The following is a 26,600-nucleotide window of genomic DNA, read 5'->3' as shown; positions in this document are numbered from 1 at the left end:
TTCAGGCACTGTAATATGAACTAGAACTGTAGAAATGAAACAGACATAGCCCCTGCCGTCTAGGAGCTCCTGGAGAGATAGATAGAAACATGTCACTGGTGCCATGAGATGCATAAATAGAGGTGGGGTGTATAAGGGAAGAAATGGTCATCCTTCCCTAAGGAGAGGAGGGCCAAGAATGACTTCAGAGAGATCTTTACTCAAATGTCAAAATGGTAGTAGCTGCTTATCAGACAGATAAGGTTGTGCTAGGGTTTTCAAAGCAGTAGGAAGAGCAAGAGTTTAGCATAGCCATATAAGTAGGTTGGAATATTAGGGGAGCTGAAAGTTTCAATATGGATGGATGATTGGTCAGGAGTGTATAGAGGTGTGAGAGATAAAGCTGAAGGTTATAGCAGGGCTTTGCATGCCACACCAAGGTCTTTATCCTGAGGGGAATGGGAGACCAGCATTGGTTTTTAAGATCCTATTTGCATTTGAACACAAGGAGGTTTGGAGAAGGTAAAATTGAGAAGGTCAAAGATAGAAGGCCAAAAAAAAAAAAAAAAAAAAAAAAAATAGAAGGCCAGGGGAAATTTGGAGACTTGTCATTTAGACTAGTGCTACTCAAAGTGTGGTAACCATTGGCTGTTTCTTATGAGTCCCTGATAAAGTAAGAAGCTTGTACTGGAATGTAAGCAACTACTTTACTAAGCACACTGCTTAGTTTGGGCAACTTTGCTCTCATAGGAAGACTTTATCCACGAAGAAAGCTGTGCTTTGAAGTACATTCTGGAGCCAACCTTATAGTGGACCCACACTTTGAATGTTTCTGGTCTACACTATTGGTCTTCAAATTCTTTCAATGTCATGTATTTATAAGTAAAAAATGCCTGAGTATGTACTTTAACATATGTATATTTATGAGCTCTATACACATATTACTGTAATACCATGTTATACATTATACATTACAAAACACACTAACCATACATTTAAAAGGATAAGATAAAAACAAATAAGTAATATTAAAAAAATATTTCACCAAAGTGAAATCAATGTTATTAAATAATACTTTACTAATTATGAAAATTGTCGTTTAACACTTTCTGATACAGCTATTCAGAGGTCTGCTTCTGGGTCAGTTTATTTTTGTTTTGGTTTAAATGGTTGTCAATTGAAAAAGTTACCTCACAAAGATAGATGGTTCCAAATGGAATAGGGCAGGCTTGGCTGTACTTACTAAATTGAGATTCTCATCTCTCAATCCAATTCAGTAATTAAATACATGTTTTTATTGAAATTCATATTCTCAGCTGTCAATAAGTAGTTTTTGCAAAGTAGTCTAAAGATGTTTCATTTTCATATTTTATATACATGGATTTTAAACCCACTGCAACTCTTAATTTGAAAGGTTTTAAAACATGTTAAAATTCAATTTCTGATTTTAAAAAAGCAAAATTTTTATAAGTGACATTCACTATTTTCATCAGGAAAATTACGTAACATGGAAAAGTTTCCAAATACCTGTTTCTAAAGACTTTCCAAAGCACACATTTCTTTAGAAGAGCAACAACTTTCCTCATTCATTGGTGAAATATCACCTTTATCTTGAAGGAGCAGTTAAAGATGTCTTTAAAAAATGTCTTCCAGGTTAAAAAAAAAAAATCACAGAAAAGGTCAATACACTTTTTTTCACTTGTCTTTTTATAAAAAGAAAAATGCATAATACTTTTAAGTACTTTGCCATGAGTTAACAATGAATCCCCGTATGGTACAATAGATTTTCAGGGTCACTCTGCCCTCTTATATGGAGCCTGTGTGTTAAGAAAGTAAGGCCATAAACCCACTTAACTGGGTGTATTCAATCTAAAAGTGAAGTGAAATTGTTAAAAGTGAAAGAGTGAGGATGTAAGTCTTCGAGACTGTGGATCACCAGCTGTTCCCTTGGGATGCAATCATTACCTACCTGACACCTGAGGGACAGTGATCATCTATATGTAAAATATTAGTAGAACTTAATTTGTTCTTTTTTTAATTTTTTTGGCCATGCCACATGGCTTGCAGGGTCTTAGTTCCCCAACCAGGGATCAAACCCGTGCCCTCAGCAGTGAGAGCACAGAGTCCTAACCACTGGACCACCAGGGAATTCCCAATTTGTTCTTATTTTTAAATGGAACCTCTTATGTATGGAACCTTCGTGCCTCTGATGGATTGTCTTGTGCTTCTCCTGGGGGGCTCTGTTCCACTTTGGCAAGGATTGTACTAGATGCTCAAGAATGAAGTTCTAAACTAAGGCAAGACCAAGGGGATGGAGAAGATGGCACTAGAAGAGGCTTGCGGGAGACAGAATCAACAGAACTTCATCATGATTACATGTGGAGGTATAAATCAGAGGAAATGCACAAATAACTTTTTTTCCATGTTGTTTTAAAAACTGTTTACATCCCATCTTTTCCAGTGATTGTAAGTTTTCCCAGATATGAATCAAACTTTTTATACTCTTCCTTCTTTGTGCTATGAACCCCCATATGGTACAGTACCATAATGTATTGCATTATGCAATACACATTCATTTCTCAGCAAAGACTAGAGTGCCTTCCACCTATTTGTAGACCTCATATCTCAGAATTTTGCAAACACCAGCTGCTCAAAAATGTCTTTTTTTCCAAAAGAGGGCCTTCATGAATGTCCACACCAAGGTGGCATCAGGCATCAGGATGGCACAGTGGAGTCTGGGGCCTTCTGAGTCTCAAAGAACAAGGACTTTCTTCCAAGCAGTAACCTGTACAGCTGGGCAGAAAAGTACTAGCAGAAGCCTTTATCCAAGACAACAACATTCCCTCCCCACAGACATCATCAGCTACTCTTCTTAATGGCCCCCTCCCTTCCATTAAAAAAAAAAAAAAAGGCAAATATTCTTTTGTATGTCTTACTCACAGCAAGGTTGGTCCACTGTAAACTCCTCCAAATGTATCTTTGTCAATAGCTGTCAGGTATTTATTCTTGTTCAGGTAACTAGAGAAAGTGATAGAGAGGATGGATTAGGTGAGGTTAAGCAAATTAACATAAATACCAAAATAAAATGAGAGCATGGTCTCCTTAGCTATTACCTGTTTCTTAGGAATTTGGAAAACACCTTACCTTCTTCCAGGTTAAGCACTCAAAATATTCTAGGTTTCAATTGTGCAAGGTTTATACACATTAATTATGGCAGAAGTCTTTGAAAGAGAACTTGTTTATGATCTAGTTTGCATGTCTAGATGATATAAAAGTTGCCTAATTCCCTATTTACCTGGCCAATGGCGACTGTATTTTTCAATCTTCTTCAATACCAACTAAATTAAATTTTTTTTCTCAACATTGATCAATATTTACATTTACTTTTGATGACTGGGCTTAAATCAGGTATTCAGTGAAGGTGGCGAGTGGTGATGGGAACTGTCAGAGATTCACATCTTTTATTTGGGGCAGGATTGCCAGATTTAGCAAGTAAAAATACAGGATGCCAAGATAAACAATGAATAATTTTTTAGTATAAGTATTTCCCATGTAATTTTTGAAACATTCATATACTAAAAGGTTATTTGGTGTTTATCTGAACTTCAAATTTAATTGGGTGGCCAGCATTTTCTGTGGCAATCCTATCTGGGGAATGGGGGGCAGGTTATACAGATAAGATTACAGAGTATACCTTTCCTGAAGGGCCTTGATGGGCACACTGATCTTTCCGTTTTGAAAATATATTGGGCAGTTGAGTGTAAAATATTTTTGAGCAATTTAAGTCACAAAGTGATTCTGAAACATAAAATTACCTCCAAATGGATAAAAGCTTCCAAGCATTTTGAAACTGGCTTTTTCCCCCCTAGCTTTTTTAGAGAACAATGTTATCTAAAAAGAAACAAAGCATTATGTATGTGTATATATATATATATATAGCCATCATATATGTGTGTGTGTGTGTGTGTGTGTATAAAATCTCCTTGTTATAAATGATCTCAATTTACACATGTTTAGAATAACTGACCCCTGCATAGACTAGTCAATTTAAGAGTCAGTGAGTGGTCACCTGTTGATGCAAAATGAATGCAGTGGAGACTCAGGAGATCTGCTTAGATACAGATAATGCTTCCATTATTCTGTTTATGGTGTTTGCTCTTCATGATGCAAAATCTTCAAGGGCGATGGTTAATAAGAATAGTGTGACACTAGGTAAACAACAAGGACCTACTGTATAGCACATGGAACTATTAATATATTCAGTATCTTGTAATAACCTATAATGGAAAAGAATTTGAAAAACTATATCTATATCTATATATGTGTATAACTGAATCACAGTGCTGCACACCTGAAACTAACACAACATTGCAAATCAACTATACTTCAATTAAAAAAAAAAATAGTGTGACATGAGGACTTTGTGTCAGAAGGATTCTTTCCCCAGAGCCCTCACAGAAGAACTTCTCCTTGGTTAATCATCTCTCTCTCTCTTTCTCTGCATCTCTTGGTGAGATTGAGGAGAGGGAGGGTGGCTTTATTTGTGGCTGAGCCATGAGGAGGTAGCCTCTGTTGCTGTTCAGAAGGCGAAAGCACAAACAGCACTTCCGTGAGGTCTGCCCTCAACCTCTCCTGGTCCAGCAGCTCTGCTCTCTCTAGTCCTTTGTAGAGGATGGAACTTAGAATAAGAGAGGGCAGCCCCAGAGCCATAGATGGGTGTTCACTGGAGCAATTGGAGGAAGAGTTTTACCAAACACCAAGAAGTCTCCCTCTCCTGTGCAGGATAAGGGATTAACCAAATGACAAGTACTACGACTTCACACAATGACATCTCATAAATTGGTATACATTTTGTGATCCTTTACATTTTTTCTCAAATCGAGCTTGAGAACTAACTTAAAGTAGCCACCATCAGTTTTCCTCATTGCAATCTTTGTTTCCTTCATGGCATTATCACAGTCTGTGATTATCTTGTGTATTTGTTTACTTTTTCATCATCTGTCTCCCAAATCAGAGTTTAAGCTCTCTGTCTTACTCATTGTTGTATCACCAGTGCCAAATTCAGTGCCTCTATAACTATTTACTGAAGGAAGGTGTAAATGATTGAATAAAAAAAATCAATGCACTTTTCCTCCAAAATAGTGAGGTGAGCTATGCTAAACTTTTACTTTATGGAAAAAGTAATGGGGAATGAAAGCTAGAAGACTCATCATAGGGTGTGGTGGCCAATTGACTTTTTTGATGGCAGTGACAAGCAACTTGTTTACAAATGCCACAAGGGTATGGTCCAGACATGGCCTCTTCAGGCAATGGCTGGATGGATACCAAGCTTCCAGGGTGCTGTTAAGTCAAAAATGGAGCGGGGGTATCAATTAACCCTCATATATGTACAAAGACGCAACTGAGATGTTAACAGCAGCAAGTCTGTGCCTTCTGGATGAATGGCTATCATGTAAGTCTCTCACTCATAGGCTTCATTCGATCGTTGTTGGAGTCTCCTTCAACCCACTGTGTCCACAGAGTTCATGATCAGTGATAGCCAGAGGAGACAAGAGCTGCCTTGGAGACAAAACACCTGGAGAGAGGATCTTGAGCAGCATGGTTTTGTAAAAAGACAACTAACTCAACTCAAGTGCCACACTGGCTTGTGTCTCTTTTTATATTCTCTGGACCATGCAACTTGCAGATCACATTCTTTTCCCAGACTGCTGAAAATCAAGTAAGGACTGGTGAGCTCATCTCAGTTTTTCCTCTTCATCTCTGACTGCCGCAAGTGAAAATCGGCTTGCTCTAATCATTAGAAATGATTGTAAAACTAAATAATTGCTTGTACAATTCTGCAGTGTTCTCATCTGATATTCAATACGCCCCCAAGGATAAGGAGTCTGGTTGATAAGCGTTAGAGTTTACCAGAAATGCTGCAGAAGACTTTAAACTGGGAAAGCCAGCCAGAGTCCAGAAGGGGAGAAGGAGGATGGAGAGAGGGTGCAGCCAACTTGAACGGAGATGAACTGGAGTCTTGAGGGAGGCTGCATTCTTCAAAACCAAGAGGGTTGTTTGGGCACTTCATCTCTTAGAAATAATTAGGTGCTTAAAAATGAAACCATCATTCTGCTGTTTAGCGGTTTGGAGGGCTGTCTTATTATCACAAATTATGATAATGCCATGAAGCTTTAACCTTGGGTTCAGATTGCTGATCCTACCTTCTCCTGGAGCGGAGGGGATGGGGATGGGGAAATATATCTGCAGAAGCCTTAATATCCAAGAAGATTGTGCTTCCATCAGCCTCATTTATCATATAATGTTTACTGGGAATGTCAGGTTAGTTAAATTGATTCCTTGACCCGGACTTATCCTGATTCCTCTGGAATCCACATTCTGTAAGCCAACTTGGGTAAGTCAATCACAAATCTTGGTAGACTACATGGGTAACCTACTCCAGACAATGATTATTTTATTGGGAGAGTATGTGTGTGTGATCATCTAAACTGTCTCTTCCAAGGACAAGATGAATGTAAACAAAAGAAGAGTAGAAAGTCTCGGAGTCTGCGGTGAAAGGAAAGACTTCTTGAAAGTCTTTCTAAGTACAAATACTGGGAAGGGCTTATGAGCAAAGGACGGGTATCTCCTTTAAAAATAGGATAGACACTGCTACATGTAAGTATTCAATGACTTTTCACTCTTCGGAGTATGTATGCCTCTTTGAGAACCTCTTGGAAGAAATGAAGTTCTTCCGAGAAAAGATATGTCAGATTTTTCATGTGGTGGGTGGGGGGGTGTAGGGAGAGGGGAGTTAAGAAGTCCTGCCCTGATTTAAGTGCCGTGTATCTCACAGTTAAGGAAGAACAGTGTGGTCAGAAAAATGAAGATGGTCAGGAATGAGCTGGGGAAGACTATCCAGTTGATGAGCTCAGTATGATAGACATAGCTCACATCCTTCCCCATTGGACTCACACTTGGCACGCAACAGCCATTCAGTGAAAACATGCTGGATGACTAAATGAAGGTCCAGTTGCTGGGTAACTCCTAGCTCAAGGCACCCTCTGTATTATGTTTAAGTGAGGACGTGTCAGAGGGAGGAGTATGACACTGTGGTAAGGAGAGTTGTGGTTGCTGCTGAGCCTTGCTCTCTCGGGAGTTTTAGGATACATTTCAGCTCCAAGATAGAATTTGAGCCTGCATTTCCACAATCCCCTTAGGGTAAATGGGCGGGCACCTGTTTATACTGTGTGACTCTCATGGGAATACTTCTGTGGGAACTGTATTTCGCTCTCATACCATCAGTTATTTGGAAAATTAAAGAGAATCGCTGCCCAGCCCTCACTGTTCCATAAAAATCCTTTTAGCAGCTGAAATCAGGATACCTGCCTGTAAACAGTAAAAGGTGAGAAAATGCTCAAGGCTTCAACAGGCAGAGGTAAAAGCCAGCCTTGGAGCATATCCTACAAGCTGTTCAAATACTTACTCCATTAGAAAGAATAGCCTGCTTAATCCTATAATCTTCTCTATCGTCATCTTTTCCCAGTGCTCCAAGCTGCAGTGTTTTGCTTGTAATAAGCTAATGTGTGATGCTAATTAGTACATGAATTGTGTTGACTTCTCTGTTCATAACGATTAGTGTTTCAGTATGCTCTTAGCACATCAAAATGGTATTTTTTTCTGCCCAAATGTTTACTGTCAGATGGTAGCTTGTTGCTAGAATTTGACAATACAAAATACAATACAGAGAATTAAATTTTCTGAGATAAGCGATATATCTCCATGCCAGATTGTGTGGAGAGGGTGGAAAAGAGGTTCCAAAGAATGAATGTGTGACTTAACTTGTGACTGAGAGCAGTTCAACTTCTGTTGAGCAAGGGATGCTTGTATTATTATTAATTCCACATCTGAGTGATGACAGTGTGCTTGGTTCCATATGAAATCACAGGACCGTGTACTTTCGAGCATCTGCCATAATTTTCATGAACTTTTAATTACCCAACTGCTGCTGAGGCATCAGTGCTTGTTCTCAATGTGGAATTTGTCCAACTTGGCTGCAACCGTGTTCTTCGGTTACACTAATAAAATAGGTCTAAGTGAGGTCAAATCTGCTAATTTCAGTAAATTGACATGAGGCAGATGATGGGGAATAATCACGCTTTTGGATGAGCAATTGTTTAAATTAGAAGTTAAAATATTTGAACATACTTCTGGAGGATTCAACAAATTGCTAACATGCCATGTACAGTATTTGAACAATATTAGGGTAATTATAGAATACTGATGTGTTTACATTAGTTTTAAATCACAGTTAGTATTGAGGATAGAGGCAACAGCTCCATGTTAAAATCACAAAGTGAATACTATTTTGTTATCACTATGGAAACCTGACCTCTGTTTTCTCCATCTACAGCTCAACCCTTATTTATCTTCCTCTAGTTCCAGGCATCTTCATCATGATTATCATCTTGATTTTACCTTGGATTTATAGGATACATTCATTTTCTTAGCATGAAGCTAAGAAAAGTTTAGTTTCCATCAACCAGGAATCACAAACTTAGGGTAGAACGAACAGATGGAATGTTGTTTTATAACAGGAGCAGAGATTTAAGTTCAGGTTTAAAATACTGATTGGATAAAAAGATCTTTATTTTATTTTATGATTGGATCTTAACTTTCAAACCCTAAAATATTTTTGTCCAGATACTTCTTATCTTTATCCCATGTTTGCCATTTAACCTTTACAAGGAATTGGGAGAAATTAAACTACATACTTCATCACACAATGGTCATCCTCACTGAATACCTACATCTAGACCAGATGTCCACAAACTACGACCATGTGGTCACATTCTGCCTGTCACCAATTTTTGTAAATAAAATTTTATTGAAATACGGCCATGCTCATTTGTTTATGAATTGTTTGTGGCTGCTTTCACACTACAATGGTAGAGTTGAGAAGCTGTGACTGAGATCTTATGTCCCACAAAGCCCAAAATATTTATTATCTGGCCCTTTCCAGAAAAAGTTTGCTGATCTCAGATCTAGACTTCTAAAAATCAAGAAACAAATGATTCTCAGTTAAGAAATATTGCCCACATTTGTTAAACCCTTCCAAATTTTACATAAAAATGTCAAGAAAGTATGTGAAAATGGTGCGTTGATTTCTTTCCTGTGTTTCAAGGGATAGTTGTAGTGACTAGAACAGACTGTATGTAATTCAGAGAATCAGTGAATTAGAATCCATTGTTTTCATCAGAATAACTCTCTCCCATCAACCAAGCCTCTCACAGAGCCCATGATATGGTCTAAGGAGAAAGTTGGTAGGAAGTAGAGACCGTTTTCCTACATAATCTTTTCATAGGTTTCACTTCAGAAGACCACAGGATGATCTGAAAATTTACTGGCTCTTAAGATTCTCCATAGCCTGCCTCTTGAATAAACCTTGTTAAATTTACCTGCCTCCGAACAAGGCAGTATATCAAAAGATTCTTCTTAAGTAGCTTTCCCCAAAAAGTGTTCTGTGGAACACCAGTCCAGAGAGGTGCTCCTGGAACCAAGAACTCCCTGAGAAGCTCTGCATACTGTATCCCCCTGCTGGATATTAGTAATTCAGATTATTCTATCAAAAGATGCAAGAAGTCCACCTGTATACTTTGTTTAACTTTACAAGGTCAATAGGGAGGGTGGGAGGGAGGGAGACACAAGAGGGAGGAGATATGGGGATATATGTGTATGTATGACTGATTCCCTTTGTTATAAGGCAGAAGGTAACACACCATTTAAAGCAATTATACTCCAATGAAAAGGTTAATAAATAAATAAATAAGTTGAATCCAAGAGGTTCAAGTTATGACAGTGGTGGGCATGGAGCTCATACACCTGGGTCCTCCATCTAGGAAGGAATTGTCTATCCAGCTGCTGGGCCTACTGTCAGGAGAAAAGCTTTAGCTATCAGTCCCTGGGATTGCCTCAGCTGCAGAGAATGGTCTCACCTAAGGAAACCTATGTTAGGGTAGCTTAAATCTAACGACCAAAGAAAATGGGAGTATAGCTGTCTGGCCATTTTAGCGAAACAGGAAAACTCTAGGCCATATTTAGCTCCAGAGTTCTCTGTCAGGTCAGCCAACTTTTCCTGCTACCCCATCTTGCTTTGCTTTCATACCCTCCCTTCCATATCGGTAGATTCCAGGAGCTCTCCTCAATAAACATCCTGCACACTAAAAAAAGAAAAGAAAATTAAATGTAGGATTGTGTGAGATTTGAACAATAAAGTTAAGATGGAAGTAGGGTCTCTCCAATACTGTAAATAAATTTGATGTATAAGTATTCATGTTACTCTGTTGAGTCTTTTCAGACTTCCCCTATAATTATGTATTTAAACAAATGACTAATATCAACCCAGATGAGCCTACACCTAGGCAATCTAGATATAGGTACTCTGATCTTCACTTAACAAAGACTACTAAGAAACCCAAAAGCCTGGTAAAGAGTGAGACCCCACTTCAAACAGAAGTTAGGAAGCCACGTCAAGGTATAATGACTTTGAACTTATTAACCTGTGTTGTGCAGGTAATTTAACTCACCCTGCTCAAGTTGCTCAATGGACCAGCAGCCTCAGTATCACCTGGGAGCTTGTTAGAAATGCAGAATCTTGGGGCTCACCCCAGATCTACTTAATCAGATTCTGCATTTTAACGAGACCCCCCAGATCGTTTATATGCTCAATAAAGTTTGAGAAGCACCGTAGAGCACAACAGATCTAGAACCACAGGCCTTAAGATTGTGCAATGATCGTTTCCAGAATATAAAACAACTATGTATGAAATGTTTAAAGGGAAAAAAAAAGATGAAATTACAAAAATGAGCAGGCAAACTTTTAAAGAAGCAAATAGAACTTCTGGAATGGAAAAAATACAATTGTTTAAAAATACTCAGTAAACGGTCATAAAACAAATTAAACACAAGAATCTATCGTTTGTTGCTTCAGCTGACTCTTACGCATGGTAGTTTCTTCCTTTCCTATGTGTGATTTTTGACTGTAAGCACCTATTTGATTGATTTTAAAAATCTGGGCCTGCACTGGGGTTCTTTCCTCTGCAGAGGTTTGCATTTATTTTTGCCAGGAGTCCAGAGGTTCCACTAGTGTGGTCCCACTCCAGCTCTCATCCAGGTTCCCTGGCTTAATCCAGCAGTCTCAGGTTTACATCACTTCTCCACCTTCTCACTGACTTCTCACTGAGTCTAGTCTCCTGGCACCACTGATGTTGGCAGCTGCCCCCAAAGGAACTGCACCCTCTGTAAGCACCCACCATTTTGGTTTCAGCTACTGGTTTGTTAGTTGTTTCATTTCCCTCTCTTGGGGATATGACATAAAATAAGTTTTTTCGAAATATATCATCTAGTTCTTTCGTAGTAGAAACAAATTATCTAGTTCACCATACTGTGGAAAGCAGACTCTACTAAACCTCTTTGTCATTTATTAGCTATTAGGTTAAATCACACACCAGTATGGCTGAACCAGTCTAGCAGCTCTTAGACACAAAGTATGCTCTGGCATGGACACTGGGGACCACAGAGATCTGATAGAAAGGTACTACAAAGACAGAGACTCATGTTAATCACTATCTTTTTGCCAATATCCTGTTCTAGGCATTATTTATTTGCAGAGAAGCCAAAATCTGGATATGGCTTTTCAGCTATTTCTAACTGAATCAAATATAAACTGACACCTTTCCTGAAAATATGTCAGATAAAACGAAAAGAAAAGCCTTACCTTCTGAGTAGCTTTGGACTTAATTAAAGACACCCCTTTACTTCATGTACATGATAGATGAACATTTACACACACACACACACACACACACTCCTATAAGATAATAGAAGGTGACACCATCGTTCTCCATTTTATTAAGGATAAAAGCTTTGGGATTTAGAATTGGAGTTAATGTGTATCCACTAAAGCTGGCTCTTGTCAAGTTCCTTAACATTATCCCCAAGTCTTGGTCATGCTAACTCTGGGGTTGAGGAATGCTCTGGTGGAACCTATCTCTAGCAGAATTCTGACCCACTGAATGGTCCTTCTTGGGGGAGGGAGTGTAGGGCAGGATAGTGGTTTCCATGGCAACCCTTGACTTACACAGCATCCAGCTTTGTCCCATTGAAAGCATGTCCTTGGACTGAAGTAAAGCCATTGTTGTATAGTTTCCTATAATCAACAGAGAGAGGAGAAATCAGTGACCTATAAGAGGTAGTGCTGGCTCTTCTCTGAGGGTTGCTCTTCATTTCTTCAGTGCCAGAGATGTGCATGAAGGTTCTTAGGCCCTACAAGAAAACTTTACAGTACGTCTTATTTGGGACATGGAATAGTGTTTTCCAGTTTGAATTCCCCATTCTCCAGACTTAGCTCCTAGAGCTTTAAGCTGTTTCCCAGAAGCAGATTCACTTTAATGAGCAAAGATTTGCAATCATTAAGGATTTTTTTAAAAATGTTTTACATATACTCAAAAAACTGGGGTTTCAGGAAATAGTTAACCCAATGTCAATAATGGAGGAATAAGTGCAGTTTCTCAAGATGAGCACTTTAAAAGACATTATTCATCTGAATGCATAGGTTTTATATTTTTCTCTTTAAAATGTTGTTTCACATTTATAGTCATATTTTTAATCCTCAGGGTGTATCATATATTAAATGCTTAATTAAATTGTTGAGGACTGAATCAAATTGAACTTCAAAAACAAATCTAAGAAAATAGATAGACCACGGCCTTTGGGGGAAGTTTTAATGTTTTAACTTGTTGCTATGTTTCTGCAACTAATTAATTCATACAGCGATTCCAAGGGCTGGACTGAAGCATTATCTCCTCTATTTCCTAGTCAGGTTATTGAGATATGGAGGTGATTTGCCAAAGCCGCACTGATGCACAGCTGTCGGGAATCAGGATTTCTGAACTCAAAAGCAATTCTTCCCACACACCAAAAGGACACATCCTTTCTGCTGGAAAAGGAGCTCCAGCCATGGGAACTCTGGTCTACACAGGGGTGCATGGGGGTTCCTGGGGGCTACTGGCATGGGATAAGAGAAGGCTGCCATGTCCACAATCAGGCACAGTGAGTGGCGATTGTAGGAGAACTCTGAAAACTACTGCAGTGCCTCCTGTGAACTCTGGTAACACAGTAAGAAGCATACAGGAGACTCCAAACTTGGAATTAGACCTGGCTCTGTCACTTCATAGTAGGTGACCCTGAGAACTTCTCAACCTCAATTATCCGCAGTTTTCCTTGTCTGTAAAAATATGATAAAATAATACCTAATCAAAAGGTTACTGGCAGGATAAAACAGCTATACATTTAACAAGTAAGGTGTGGACACTTATGAGACGATCATGTTAAAATGAATACCTTGCAAGCTTGGATTTATCGTATGTAGTTGTGAAGAACTAAGAGGCAATCCTTGTTTGCTTTTTGTTTTGTTTAAAATAATTACACAATGAGTTTATTTCCTGCTACTAAGGTGTCCTGGGGGAGGACTGCAATGCACCGGGACGCTAAGCACAGAAGCTGGGAAAGCTCTATAGGTAAGTTAATTTTTTCTGAACTAGAGTTCATTAATGAAGATGTGAGAATTGTACATTTGGCATTTCTATTTTCCCACAGTTTGCTGAGAGGCCTGGACAATAAAAATGTTCTTTGTTGGAATTACATTTCAAAGATTAAATAAAACTCTTATTGGACAAGTAGGTCTCAGAAAGGGAAAATAGTGAAGAAAGAAAAACATAGTAAGGAAAGAAAGAACAAAGGGTTGCAAACTTTGATTGAAACTCTATCCTACCAGGAATATGGGTACAAAGTTTGCTGTTGGACACATACCCTTTCACGTTTATAGTTTTTGAGCATGAGCTTTAAAGAAGCCAGGACTTTTGCAGGTATGTAGAAATAATCATCTGAAAAGATAATGGACAAGCTATGCCATCCCCACCTCTAGATTTCAGGAAAGTTAAGGTTCCCTCATTCAGAGGTTTATCAGATGCCTACTGGGCCCCATGCTGGGTGTGAGACAAACAGCAGCTTTCACTTGAGAGGGCTGCTTGGGATACGGGTCCTTAGAAAAAGATGTCAAAATGTGGAGGTAACATTCTGCAAAGAAATTGAGACTGGTGTTTATATACAATGAGTGGGCACAATGGAAGGCTTTACGGAAGAGGTAAATGGCCTTGAGGTTTGGGGACTGAGCAGGCTGAACCCCAGTCTTTGCTGTGCTGTCAAATGAAATGGTGGCTGAGGAGTCTCTTGTCTTATCAAGAGAGCTCTCCCCATTTTTCGAGAAGGATGAATTGAAATGCTCCACTGTGGATAGAGTCCCAGAGGTTGAGATACCTTCACAGGGTCAAGACTGCTTGACTTGGAACGCTTGGAAACTGCCTCTTCAAAGGGTCGTGTGGAGGCCTGGATCAATTTTGCTGGGGCATAATTCAATCAGGTTTGCATACGATGAAGAACCCTTGGACTGTAGTGTGACTGGAGAAAGGGAGCTGGGTGACAATCTGGGCAAAACCCCCACCAGGCCTGAACCTGGGCAGTGGTACTGAAACTAGAGAGACGGGATCTTTTGGACGTAGTCCCAACTCTACTTTGTAGCTAATTCAATGAGAGAGGGGAATTTTTACCGGCTTGGAGAATTAACTCATCTTTTGTACCTCTATTAGATCTCCTTCATTAGAACATTTTGTGAATTTCCCTGATCTAGCATTTCTTTTGAACAACTAAAGAGCAGAACCCATTCAAACTCTGGCAAAGTGATGATGTAGAGCAGAACTATGTTTTCTATTCAATATCCCTTCATAGGAACTTAGTAATAGTTTGTGACGACACAGTTGAAGTATGAGTGCAGAGTATGAAAAGCCCTTAGCATCACCATTTTCTAGCTCAGTGACCTTGGGAAAGTCACTTAAATTTGCTTTAACCCCAGGTTCTTCCTCTGTTCAATGGGGATACTAGAACCCAGACTATTATAAGGCCTGCAGGCCAAATCTGGCCCACTGGCTGTTTTTGTAAATAAAATTTTGTTGGAACATAGCTATGCTCATTAGTTTCTATATTGTGGATGGCTGCTTTTGCCCTGAAATAGCAGAGCTGAACAGTTGCCACAAAGGCCATGTGGTCTGTAAAATCTGAATGGTGCTTTACAGATAAAGTGTGCTGACCACTTCTGTAAGGGAATACTCTCTCGTCTTGTTACCTAAACCACTTCGTCACCTGTAGAGCACCACACCATGAGTCACTACTCTTATTTAACTATGTGAAACCCTCGGTAGACCATAGAGCACATACTATATGGTAGTACGGTTCTTGGATGGCCTGTGGAAATAGTACAGTGGCCCAAATAAATATTTCATTGTTGGCAGGAGTGGAACTGGCAGTACTCACAGTGTCAAGGTTTCATTGCACAGGCCCTGAAAAGCATTTGCAGGGATCGAAGTCATGTAGGGGTTGTCTGTAATTTCACTGCAGGAGAGGAACAAAAACACCTGGTGAAAAAAGTGCTTTCTGGGCTTCCCTGGTGTCTCAGTGGTTAAGAATCCGCCTGCCGTTGCAGGGGACACGGGTTCAAGCCCTGGTCTGGGAAAATCCCATATGCCGTGGAGCAACTAAGCCCGTGCGCCACAACTGCTGAGCCTGCGCTCTAGAGCCCGTGAGCCACAACTACTGAAGCCCACATGCCTAGAGCCCATGCTCCGCAACCAGAGAAGCGACCGCTCTGAGAAGCCCGCGCACCGCAATGAAGAGTAGCCCCCGCTCGCCACAACTAGAGAGCCTGTGTGCAGCAACAAAGACCCAATGCAGCCAAAAATAAATTAAAAAAAAAATGCTTTCCTTCTGGAGCTGGGCTCTTGCTGCACATATGCCCTTAAATAAATAACCTGACACAATTCAGTTTTATCTTATTTCTTTTTAGGTGTCATTGACACTTCTTAGCTGTTGGTGGCTCAGAGGTCCGGTGAGGTGGTGAGAGCTGTCCTAGGTGGACATATACTCAGAGCCCCACATGTGCAGTGAGCAAGTGAGCTCTGGGTGTGGGCTGAGGTTCCTGACAATCCTCATGTGCAAGGGGAGCAGGTGGGTCTCAGAGATTTCTCATGAATCGCTGACTAATACTTTGTCCAGAGCAACTCGTTTTCTCAGCGTGTGGAACCCCTAAAAAGGGTTGCTAGAATGGGATCAGCTGATTTCATTTCATGAGTATTACTGAAGTGCCCTCCACTTGCAAGACATATACTCCTAGAGAACATTTCTATGCCAGTCTAGTTGCTGGAAGACGGCCTGTATTATGAACTGAGCTCTTCTGCAGCAAAGAAGCATGGGCATTTTTTCTAACAGAATCCCAAGAGTTTGGATCCTATCATTCTACATTTTGCTGATTCTGTAGTTCAAACTCAGTCTGTAATTCTCTCTGCATATGTCCTTTCACTTCTAAACAACTAGTAAGATACTTAACTGTGTCATAGGTTTTGGAAAAGAGCACCATGGCCCCAATCAGAAGTCACAGGAAGTAGTTTGAGCACCACTCACAACTGCTCCTTGGGACTCTCCTCAGACAAAATCCCTTAGGTTTTCTATTCCTCCGTTTCCTCATTTGTTTAGTGGAAAAATTGTTACTTCTTTTTATGTCTCGTAAGGTGGTCGAGAGGAGCAAATATGATAACACATGGGAGAGTGAAAAGCTGTGAAAAACTATGTGAAAAATAGAGTATCATCATTATCATCAAATTCCTTCTATTCAAACAATCCCAGCAGCAAAAATATGCCATAGTTTCTCCCATTAAAAATAAAAAAACAAAAAACCCTTTTCTCCGTATTCAATATGCTCCAACTACTGAGGCATTTTCTGCTTCTTTTTTGTAGTAAAACTTCCCTAAAGAGTTTGTTATGGTCACTCTCTCTAATTCCCCCTTCTGGTTCTTTCTTGAGCCCACTCCAACCAGACTTCTCCACCCGCAGAACCCCACTGGAAGCGTTCTCTTCAGAATCACTGATGCCCCGTGTTACTAAACCCAATGGCCATTTCTCAGTCCTTGCCTTACTTCATCCATCAGTGCATTTGTCACAGCTGATCACTGCTTCCTCCTTGAAACAACTGCTTCACTTGGTTTCAACCAACCCCTCTGGCTGCAGCCCAGTTCTTGTCAGTGGCAAGTAAAATATTGCCAAATATTGCATATGTGCACACTTACAGTATGAAGAATACATCAGTGGAATAAACTTTGGTCAGGTCTGGGAATACTCTAAGTCCAGTGTTGAAAATGCCACTAAAGTACATGAAAAAGAAGAACAAAAGAACAGAAATAAGGTAAGAAAATCAACACATAAGAAGTAGAATAATGTAATAGCTAAAAGTATGTGCTCTGAAGTCAGACTAGGATCAAATCCTAAGTCCTTCATTAATTATCTGAGAGACCATGGCAAGTTCTAATCCTTGGATGAAATGATGCTCCCTGAAGAATCAAGAATCTAGCCCAGTCCACCAGTGTCAATACATCTTTTCTGTTTAGAAGCATCTGGGGATTGTTTGAACCAAGTGGGATTCCTAGAAATAGGAATTCAGATTTCTTTCCGTGTGTGTGTGTGTGTGTGTGTGTGTGATTTCCTTGTTTTAACTGGAGGACATTATGTGTGTGTTGGGGGGAAGGGAGGGTAGAATAAGGAGAGGATGGGACAGGAAGATAATATAATTACCCAACTCCAAGCCAGGCTTCTTCTTTCAAACTCTACATTATATTGTGTTCATTATTTTACCAAGAATGGTATTCCCATGGCAGTCACTTGAGAATACCATGGCAGCAGTACCATAAAAATATGTCCAGATAAGGGAGGAAATCAGTCAAAGACAATATCTTCACTCTCCAAAGCTGTGTCATCAGGGCAAAATGTCAAGATTAAAACGTGCATTGACAGCATGAATACAAAAACTCTCAAACTCTGGATGCCTCTCAGACTTAGTTGGTTTAACATTTCTTGCAGCTACTAGAACATAGGTAGTGGATTTAGTGATTTTTTTGAGATCTTCAGTATGACATGGTGAGAACTTGTAACTACCAGTAAATCTTTAAAGAAAGTCTTCCAGTAGAGAAAATTCTAGTCCCATTGCTGTACCATCTAAGGCAAATTCTGACCTGACTCCTTCTAGAAGGGAAGACATATGATTTGAAGAGGAAGAAGAGCCTGAGGTCTCAAAAAAGCAAATGGGACATTCTAAATAACAAAGGAGAGATGTAAGAGTCCATGAGGTATATTTGAAGAACAGTAAAAAACATCTAGTTCAATTGCAACAGCTGTTCATGTGGAAGAGTACGGTGGGGAGACCCAGAGTTAAGTGGGGACCATATCAAAAAGGGCTGGAAATGCCATATTAGGGACTTGGACCAAGACCTGTCTATTCTTTAAAACCCTGAACAAGTCCATCTCCTTCTGGATGTCTCCTCTAATTACCTGCACCCCCAGATAATGTATGTACCTCTTATTTGTCACTTACCATTGTTCTCCTAGGGGAGGAACTTTTCAATCCCATATATAATATCTTCTTTAACTAGATTGTAAGTTTCTTGAAGTCAAGGACAATGTTTTTTTATCCTACATGCTCCCCACTGAGCCCTGCACATAGCAGGGGACCATCATATCAAAGAGTTACTGATGGATTGGAATTCAAAGTCCACACAGGAGCAATTGCCTTGTGCTGTAAGTTTTTATTACTCCCCAGATACCCTTTCAGCCACATTTCTCATCCATATCTTCTTCTGTTCTCTTGGCATCTCCCACCCCTACCTCTTCAATACTGAACTATTTTTCATTCCCCAAACAAGTAATGTGGTTCCACACCTTTGTATCTTTATCATGCTATCCCATCCACTTGTATTTCTCTTCTACCCCTCCCCCTCCTTTTCCTGGATAAACTCTATTCATCCTTAAAGACTAATTTCATAAAATACATTTGGATATATACTTTTATTTAAAATCCCTAGATGGAAATGAACTAATATGTTAATAGTGATTATTTCTGAGTATTGGGATTAAGGTTGGCTTTTTTTCTTCATAACGTTTTGTGTTCTAATTTTTTACAACGCATGTGAGCAAGAAAGAAGGGAAGAAAGGAAGGTACCCAGAAGACCTGAGGCCATACACACACATCCACTGAACACACTTCCTTGAGTACCTAGGCAGTAGGCGCTAAGCAGTAAAGATACAACAAAGAACGAAAGTGTTGTGGTCCCTGCTCTCATTGAGGTTACAGTTAGCTCACAAGGTGTCACCAAAGCAAAGCAGTAAGTGCTGTCCCTTCCATTTTTGTCCCCCTAGCTCTAAGAGATGAGGTTTTACCCTTTTTTGTTTTCTGTTTGTTTTTGTGTAACAGTCACTCTAATATTGTGATACCCATTTCCTAACAAAATTGACCAGTGGGCTTTCAGAGGTTTTTGTTTTGTTTTGTTATATTCATTTAAAGACCATATATACATGATGGCATTTTCTCCCTCATGTCTCTTGGGGCAGGTCTCTCGTCCCAGCATTATGTGTTGACTTTTGAATAGGTTTTTAAAATGTGGATCATTTCACCTGTTACCTTGCCTCATGGGAAAAGGTGGGGAGTAAGTCAGGATGTGATTTGCTCCAGGCCACACACCACTAAAATGGCTCACATCATCCTAGGGATATTCCTACATTATAATTCTCTTAAAAAAAAACGGTAGGAAGGGACAGGAGTTAATACTTACAGGAACTTTAGAAGGGGGAGCTCTTTCAGGGCGCCGTGGTCTATGTAAGTTAAGCTTCTGGTATTCCGAATCTCTCTGTAAAAGTACAGGAAACATATTCACTTTAATATATCCCTTTCTGTTCTTATGAAAGATGAAACAACATAAATCAGGTTTAGCAAATGTTCCTGAGAGGAATACACATTTACATGGTGCCCCAGGGACTTCTCCCAGGAGCCAGTCCCATCCACAACAAGCTACTTTTTTTATTTTGCTGTACGCGGGCCTCTCACTGTTGTGACCTCTCCCATTGAGGAGCACAGGCTCCGGACGCACAGGCTCAGCGGCCATGGCCCACGGGCCCAGCCGCTCCACGGCATGTGGGATCTTCCCAGACCGGGGCACGAACCCGTGTCCCCTGCATCGGCAGGTGGACTCCCAACCACTGCACCACCAGGGAAGCCCACAAGCTACTTTTTGGCTCCTTTCAGGGACACAATGACTGTTCAGCTCTCATCACTGGATAGTTTCAATCCATTTAAATTTTGGGGTGACCTTTCTCATCTACAGTCTCAGAGCCTTTTTTCCTTTTAGATTTGAATAGAAAAGAAAAATCTCTCCAATGGTTTGTTGAGGGAAGATATCTTTATTAACAACAGCAAGTAACCTGGCCCTGGAGTGGGAGTCTGAGTGGTTTATATAATGGATTACAGCAAGAAAATAAGGTCAGTGAGGCTCCTCTGTCAATTGCTATTTCAGAGGCAGTAGAGGTAGTGAGTATTAAGAGTTCACTTGGGTTTATTTTTCTATATCAGTAATTGAAAACTCTTGAGCACATGTGATAATATCATATATGTCTATAACTTATCTACTTAGGTTTATATACATGCTAATCCAAATGCATAGTTAGCATTAATGAAATTAGCGCCTGTTTAGAAATAGGCTCTCATTGGTAGAATTAAATGTATTCAACATGTGTAGATTGGTTAAAAGAGTTTAAAGGCTTATGTGAAGAGGGTAGGAAAACTTAGTAAGACTTATAGTCTATCCCCTTCTGAATGGCACCTAAGGCTTGATTCCTAAAGGAACCTGCACCTAGGGGTTGCTGGTAACAACTAGAAGGCTTAGAATCTGGCCTCTGGGATTTTTTAAACAGTTTTACTGAAAGAATTTCCATTAACTTCATGCGTTGTGATTAGATACAATTAGATGTGTTTAGTAAACTTACAGAATTGTAAAATCAATTATCATCACAATCCAGTTTTAGAACATTTCTATCAATGACAAAAAATAATCATATGCACATTTGCAATTAATTCCCACGCCCTGCCTCTTGCCTAGGAACCACTGATCTCCTTTCTACCTCTAAATTTGCCTTATGTGGACAGTTCATATAAATGGAATCATAAATATGTAGTCTGTGCTTCTTTCACTTAACAGAGTGTTTGTGAAGTTCATCCACGTGTAGCATATATCAGTAATTTGCTCCCTTTTATTACTGAAGAGTTGGGTGGACCTGAGATCAAATCTTGGCTCTGCCACTTCTGGCTACATGACCTTGGACAAGTTACTTGACCTCTTTGAGCCATAGTTTCCTCATCTGTAAAATAGGGACAATAATAGTGCCTCTTTCATAAGATTCTTATGAGGGTCAAATAATGTCTATAACGGGTTTGACATGTGTCTTAGCTTATGGTGAAGGCTCTATAGGTGATAGTTTTATTATTGTTATTCTCCTGAGTGGAATGAAAGCTGGAGCAGACATTGGAGACTTGGGGTTGGAGGTAATGCAATGTTTGCAAAAATTTAAAAACATAAACCAAACGAACAAAAAACCCCCACTAGGTTTTGCATTTGACAAAGGACAGTGGATATGAAACAGACCTTGGAAAAGAGAGCGTGGCATTAACTCTGAGAACAGAAACCATCTCCCACTTCCCCCACCTCAGCTTACTGTCTATTATTAGCATAACCTTCCCGGTCCCTTGTCTTCATTAGCATAACTTTTGCCCAGGAAAATAACTTTATTATTAATTTTGGGAACTTCTTGAAAGACCCATCAATGCTTCAACAGTTTATATCCCAAAACTCTTAGAAACCCTCACTTCAAAATCTTTGCCTTGTTGTGTCCACTAATCCTAAACTATCATAACATGATCTTTATCCAACCAAGACCCTGCATAGAAAGACCCACTTTAAACTAGATGGTTTAAATTTTTCTCTGGCTTGAAACTAAAAGCCCTGCATCCCTGAAACTCCCTCTATCCTGGGTAAACTAGGACCATTGGCTACCCCACTGCACACTCTCATAGCAATCCCACCTTGCCCCTCTAAGACTATCAGACTCTGTTGAGATGCTCTGTGTGGTGAGCAGTAAACTCCTTGCCAGAGCTTTCCATTTGGAGAGGACGGTTCAAACGTCTGTCAATCAAACGTAAACTAGTTAGAAGAGTTTGACAACTGAGTGTGGTTTGCAGTCTGGAAAATTGCTCCATGAGTGACTATTGTTGAACAAGTGAACTTGAGTGAGCAGCCCAAGAGAATGTCACAATAAAAGAGTGTAGCCTGGCTGAATCAACTTTAGGGATAGAGAATGAAAGGGAAATGAACCACAGCTGTTGGTTACAGCTGATTAAATGAGGCTGGCAACCAACATGGCGGCTGTAAGAGAAGAAAGAGGTGAGAGAGGCTACAGGCAGAGAGAGGGAGACACAAAAGAGGAGATGGATTTTTCAGGGAAAATGTATGAGTGAAATAAAGGGGAAAGATGGACAAGAGATACCACAAGAAAACACCAGGCAAAAGAAGCCACCTTCTGAGGTAAGTGGTTAACACTTGTTTGCAAATGACTTTTAAAATATCTCTGCTGAGAGAAAGATAAATACTGTATGAAATCATTTATACGTGAAATCTAAAAGTGCCAAACTCAGAGAAACAGAGAGTAGAGTGGTGGTTTCCAGGGACTGGGGTGGGAGTGTGGTCAGGAGACTGGGGAGATATTGGTTAAAGTATACAAGCTTCCAGTTATAAGATTAGCAAATTCTGAGAATCTAATGTACAGCATGGTGATTATAGCTAATAATACTGTACTATATCACTGAAAGTTGCTACAAGAGATCTTAAATGTTCTCACCACAAAAAAGAAATGGTAATTATGTAACAGGACAGAGGTGTTAGCTCATGCAATGGTGGGAATCATTTTGCAGTATATGAGTATACTAAATCAACACATTGCATACCTTAAACTTACACAATGTTATATGTCAATTATATCTCGATAAATCTAGAAAAATAAAATCTCTGCTGAAACAAAGAAGGGGAGTGGGGAATGGACTGCCAGTAGTTTAGCTAAATGGAGACCGATGTCAGAAGTGAATGCAGCTGGTATAGCTGTTGCAAAAAAAGCAATGGAGGTGTAGAGGTAAGTACCAGAAACCTCTGATAAGAAGGAGAAAATAGGAGTCCAAACTGGAATGCGTTCCAAGAATGCCTGGGAGGGTGAATTTGAATCACACAATTTTGAGTAAAGCAATTATGGCTCAAGTGTGCAGGAGGCCAGATATGCTGCCAGGAAGCTGGGGACACCGAGAGAAAGAAAACCTATATGCAATTTCAGCACAGTGGGTTGGAATAGAGATGTCCTGCAGGGTGAGTTTGAACAAGAGCTGAAGATCCCAGTGCCTCTGGATCAGGAGCCTGGGTCCCCGAGTGACTGCATGGAGGAAGGCTACCCTGCCCACCTGCTCATCTACCCAGTACTGTCTCATAAAGAAGAAATAAACTTGTTACCTTAGGGTTTACACATTTTTATTTTTGTCTATTTCTTACAGTAATTAGCCTACCCAAACTCATACAATAAGCATCAATAAATTCTTAAAATACAGAGCACACTGTTAATAGTGGTCATCTCCGGGAGAAAGGTTTGGAGGCTAGGAATGTGTGAATTTCACTTTTTATTTTATCTTGTTCAAATCAGGAAAAAAATATAATAAAAGCCATGCAAAAGAAAACCCCAAATTAAACAAAATAGCAATACATATCCTATATAAAAAATTTTAATATGCAGTGCCAAAGAGTCTGCTTAAATCTTCAAGTATGCTCTTCCACGGAGTGGGGCGATTTAGCTGTGTCAGGGAAATACTTGAGGGTCTTGAAGCTTACTGAAGAGAAAAAAGCCCAGCCTTGGAAAATTATAAGGTGCAAAGGGATTGGGTATATTTATTACTCAGAACAGTTCTACCAGTGAGGGAATAGAAGAACTGATTTTAGAGAAACAGGTAACATCCTCCTTATTTTAGAGACAAAACAATGCAGACGCTTAGAAAGGTTAAGTGACTGATCTGTTACACAGTTAGAGGCAACTCTGGGCCTTAAACTAGGAATTCTAACTCCAAATACAGTTTTGTTTTGTTTTTTTAAATGATGTTTAAAGGAGATCATCGACCAGAGCTTAAATATAAATACTCATTATTGCTTAATTTCCCTTCATTGGATTTCAAATAAAATGGACATTTAGATGAAAAGTCTAATGATGCCCAGTGTGCAGTGTTTTCACAAGACAGCAGATTAATAATTTAGCATACACTAGGTTCATTTAATCATACATCTAGATTCTGGATTTTTTTCTTCTTCTGAGAAATATTTGTTAATTCTCAGAGCCAAAAATAGAGAAATTGGTTTGTTTAAAACAACTGGCATTGTGGCAGGTACTTAGTACCCAGTCTAAACCGAAAGAACAGGGAAATCAGCAAGGTGAGAGAAGGGAGTTCTCAGGTTGGGGAGGGAGCAGACAAAAAGGGGGAAATGAAGGCTTAAACCCTCCTATGAAGGAACTTTCCAACTACTGATTTTCTTCCATTGTCCTGTCCCCCCTCCCACCTCAATTATTCAATAGGCATTAGTCCTGGCATTTGACTGTGATCCTCAGCCTTAGAGATATTTGCCTATATACCCTAAACATCTCCAGTCCATGAATGAAAAGCACGCCAAGCTGGGAAAGAATTGAGGGCGATAATAAATTCGAGTTGGCATTTCACCTGCAAAGTTAGATGGGGCCAAGGGCGATAGGAAAGCGTCAGACTCCCACCGGGCTCGGAGACTGAATTAAAATAATTGAAGAGAAGAGAAGCTGCCCCAGTCAGCATAGCTGGACTCTTAAGAAATACAAATGCAATAATGCATAAGACTGTGTTGTTTAAAACAAGAAACTGAGCAAGACCATTAACCAAAAACCTAGCTCTCAGCCAGTCCCAGATCCTTCGCAACTCTTATTTCAATTTGATTTTCAGGTTTTTGTTCTAGTCTGCTTTTAACTGGCAATGGTTCAAAAAAATGGGAGGCAGGCCACTTTGACTTTCACTAGATCTGCTTACTCTAGTGAGTGGTGTGTGGAGAGATTCCTTAAACACATAATTAGTGGACATCTATCATGTGCAACTTTACTGCATGCTCCAGGAGGTGTAGGGAAGTAGCAACTAATTATTTAGCTACTTTAAAAACAAGATGTGGGCCTTCCCTAGTGGCGCAGTGGTTGAGAGTCCGCCTGCCGATGCAGGGGACACGGGTTCGTGCTCCGGTCCGGGAGGACCCACATGCCGCGCAGCGGCTGAGTCCGTGGGCCATGGCCGCTGAGCCTGCGCGTCCGGAGCCTGCGCGTCCGGAGCCTGTGCTCTGCAACGGGAGAGGCCACAACAGTGAGAGGCCCGCGTACCGCAAAAAAACAAAAAACCCAAAAAAACCCAAGATGTGAATATGTTGGCGAAGCCAGAATTTTGTTATTTTAAATACTTTAAATGCTTTAAATGCTGTACTATACCGATGTGAAAACTGGGACTAAGAATTAAGTAAATTAATGTTGAAGTAACATTTTGTGATAGGCTTTTATCACATAATAAATCACCCACGTATTTTTGTTTTTTTAGTTCACCCATACCGAAAAGTGTTTTTCACCTTATAAAATCCGTCTGATTTGAAGTAAATGGATAGTTTTCTGCACTAATAGCATGAAACGTATGAGAGTCAGTTTATGGCAGTCACAAGTTTAGTAATTACTGAAGTAAAAGGGCTAGAAGAGTAATTAATATGAGATTAATTGAGCTTTATGGGGACAGAGAAAATTGTGCAATACAGGCTTGAGATTCCCTTTTCCAAATGTGAAACCATAAAATGTTGATCTCATGCAACCATCACGTTAGTAACATAAGGCAAGTGGAGACGGTGGGAGGAAGAGACTGACGTTTAAAGAATGCCTAGGGACAAAAACTGGACTGAGGAGCTTCAAGATGGCGGAAGAGTAAGATGCGGAGATCAACTTCCTCTTTCCAAATACATCAGAAATACATCCACATGTGAAACAGCTCCTACAAAACACCTACTGAACGCGGGCAGAAGACCTCAGACCTCCCAAAAGGCAAGAAACTCCCTACGTACCTGGGTAGGGCAAAAGAAAAAAGAAAAAACAGAGACAAAAGAATAGGGACGGCACCTGCACCAGTGGGAGGGAGCTGAATCACCCATGTATTTTAACATCAAGTATTAATTTCAAAATTAATGCATATTGAAGGACTCCTTAATTTTTAAAAAGTTTATTTCATCTGACTATAAAGATTTTATATATATATATACATTGTAAAACTTGTAAACACTTTCACATCAAAAAGATGTGAAATCTCCCATCATTCCATGATCCAAAGAAAATCAGTTTTTTTCTCTCCGTAGATATATTTGGTGGTGGTTGTTGTTATTACAGCATTGTGTCAAAAGCAGTTCCTCTGAGATTAGTCTATGACAAAAGATGTCTAATGGTTGCTCAATATTTCATACTAAACCATTCTTCTACCTAATCATTTGAGTAGTTTCCAAATTTTTGCTATTATAAATTAATTCTGGGACAAATGGCTT

The 26,600-nt window shown here is 39.8% G+C and overlaps 1 protein-coding gene across 1 annotated transcript in view; it reads right to left on the bottom strand.

The window, feature by feature from the left end:
- The window catches only part of TSHR (thyroid stimulating hormone receptor), a 173,913-nt gene that overhangs the window by 31,722 nt on the left and 115,591 nt on the right, over positions 1–26,600 (bottom strand). The window contains exons 5-9 of the mRNA XM_004262300.3: positions 19,722–19,796; positions 17,190–17,264; positions 15,385–15,462; positions 12,098–12,166; positions 2,920–2,997 (exon numbers count right to left, since the gene is read on the bottom strand). Of these exons, the coding sequence (XP_004262348.1) occupies positions 2,920–2,997; positions 12,098–12,166; positions 15,385–15,462; positions 17,190–17,264; positions 19,722–19,796 (375 nt within the window). The remainder of the gene's footprint in view (positions 1–2,919; positions 2,998–12,097; positions 12,167–15,384; positions 15,463–17,189; positions 17,265–19,721; positions 19,797–26,600) is intronic.

The sequence above is a fragment of the Orcinus orca genome, chromosome 2 (genome assembly GCF_937001465.1).
Source record: "Orcinus orca chromosome 2, mOrcOrc1.1, whole genome shotgun sequence".
Classification (NCBI taxonomy): domain Eukaryota; kingdom Metazoa; phylum Chordata; class Mammalia; order Artiodactyla; family Delphinidae; genus Orcinus; species Orcinus orca.
This window is presented reverse-complemented; position numbering and strand designations above follow the sequence as displayed.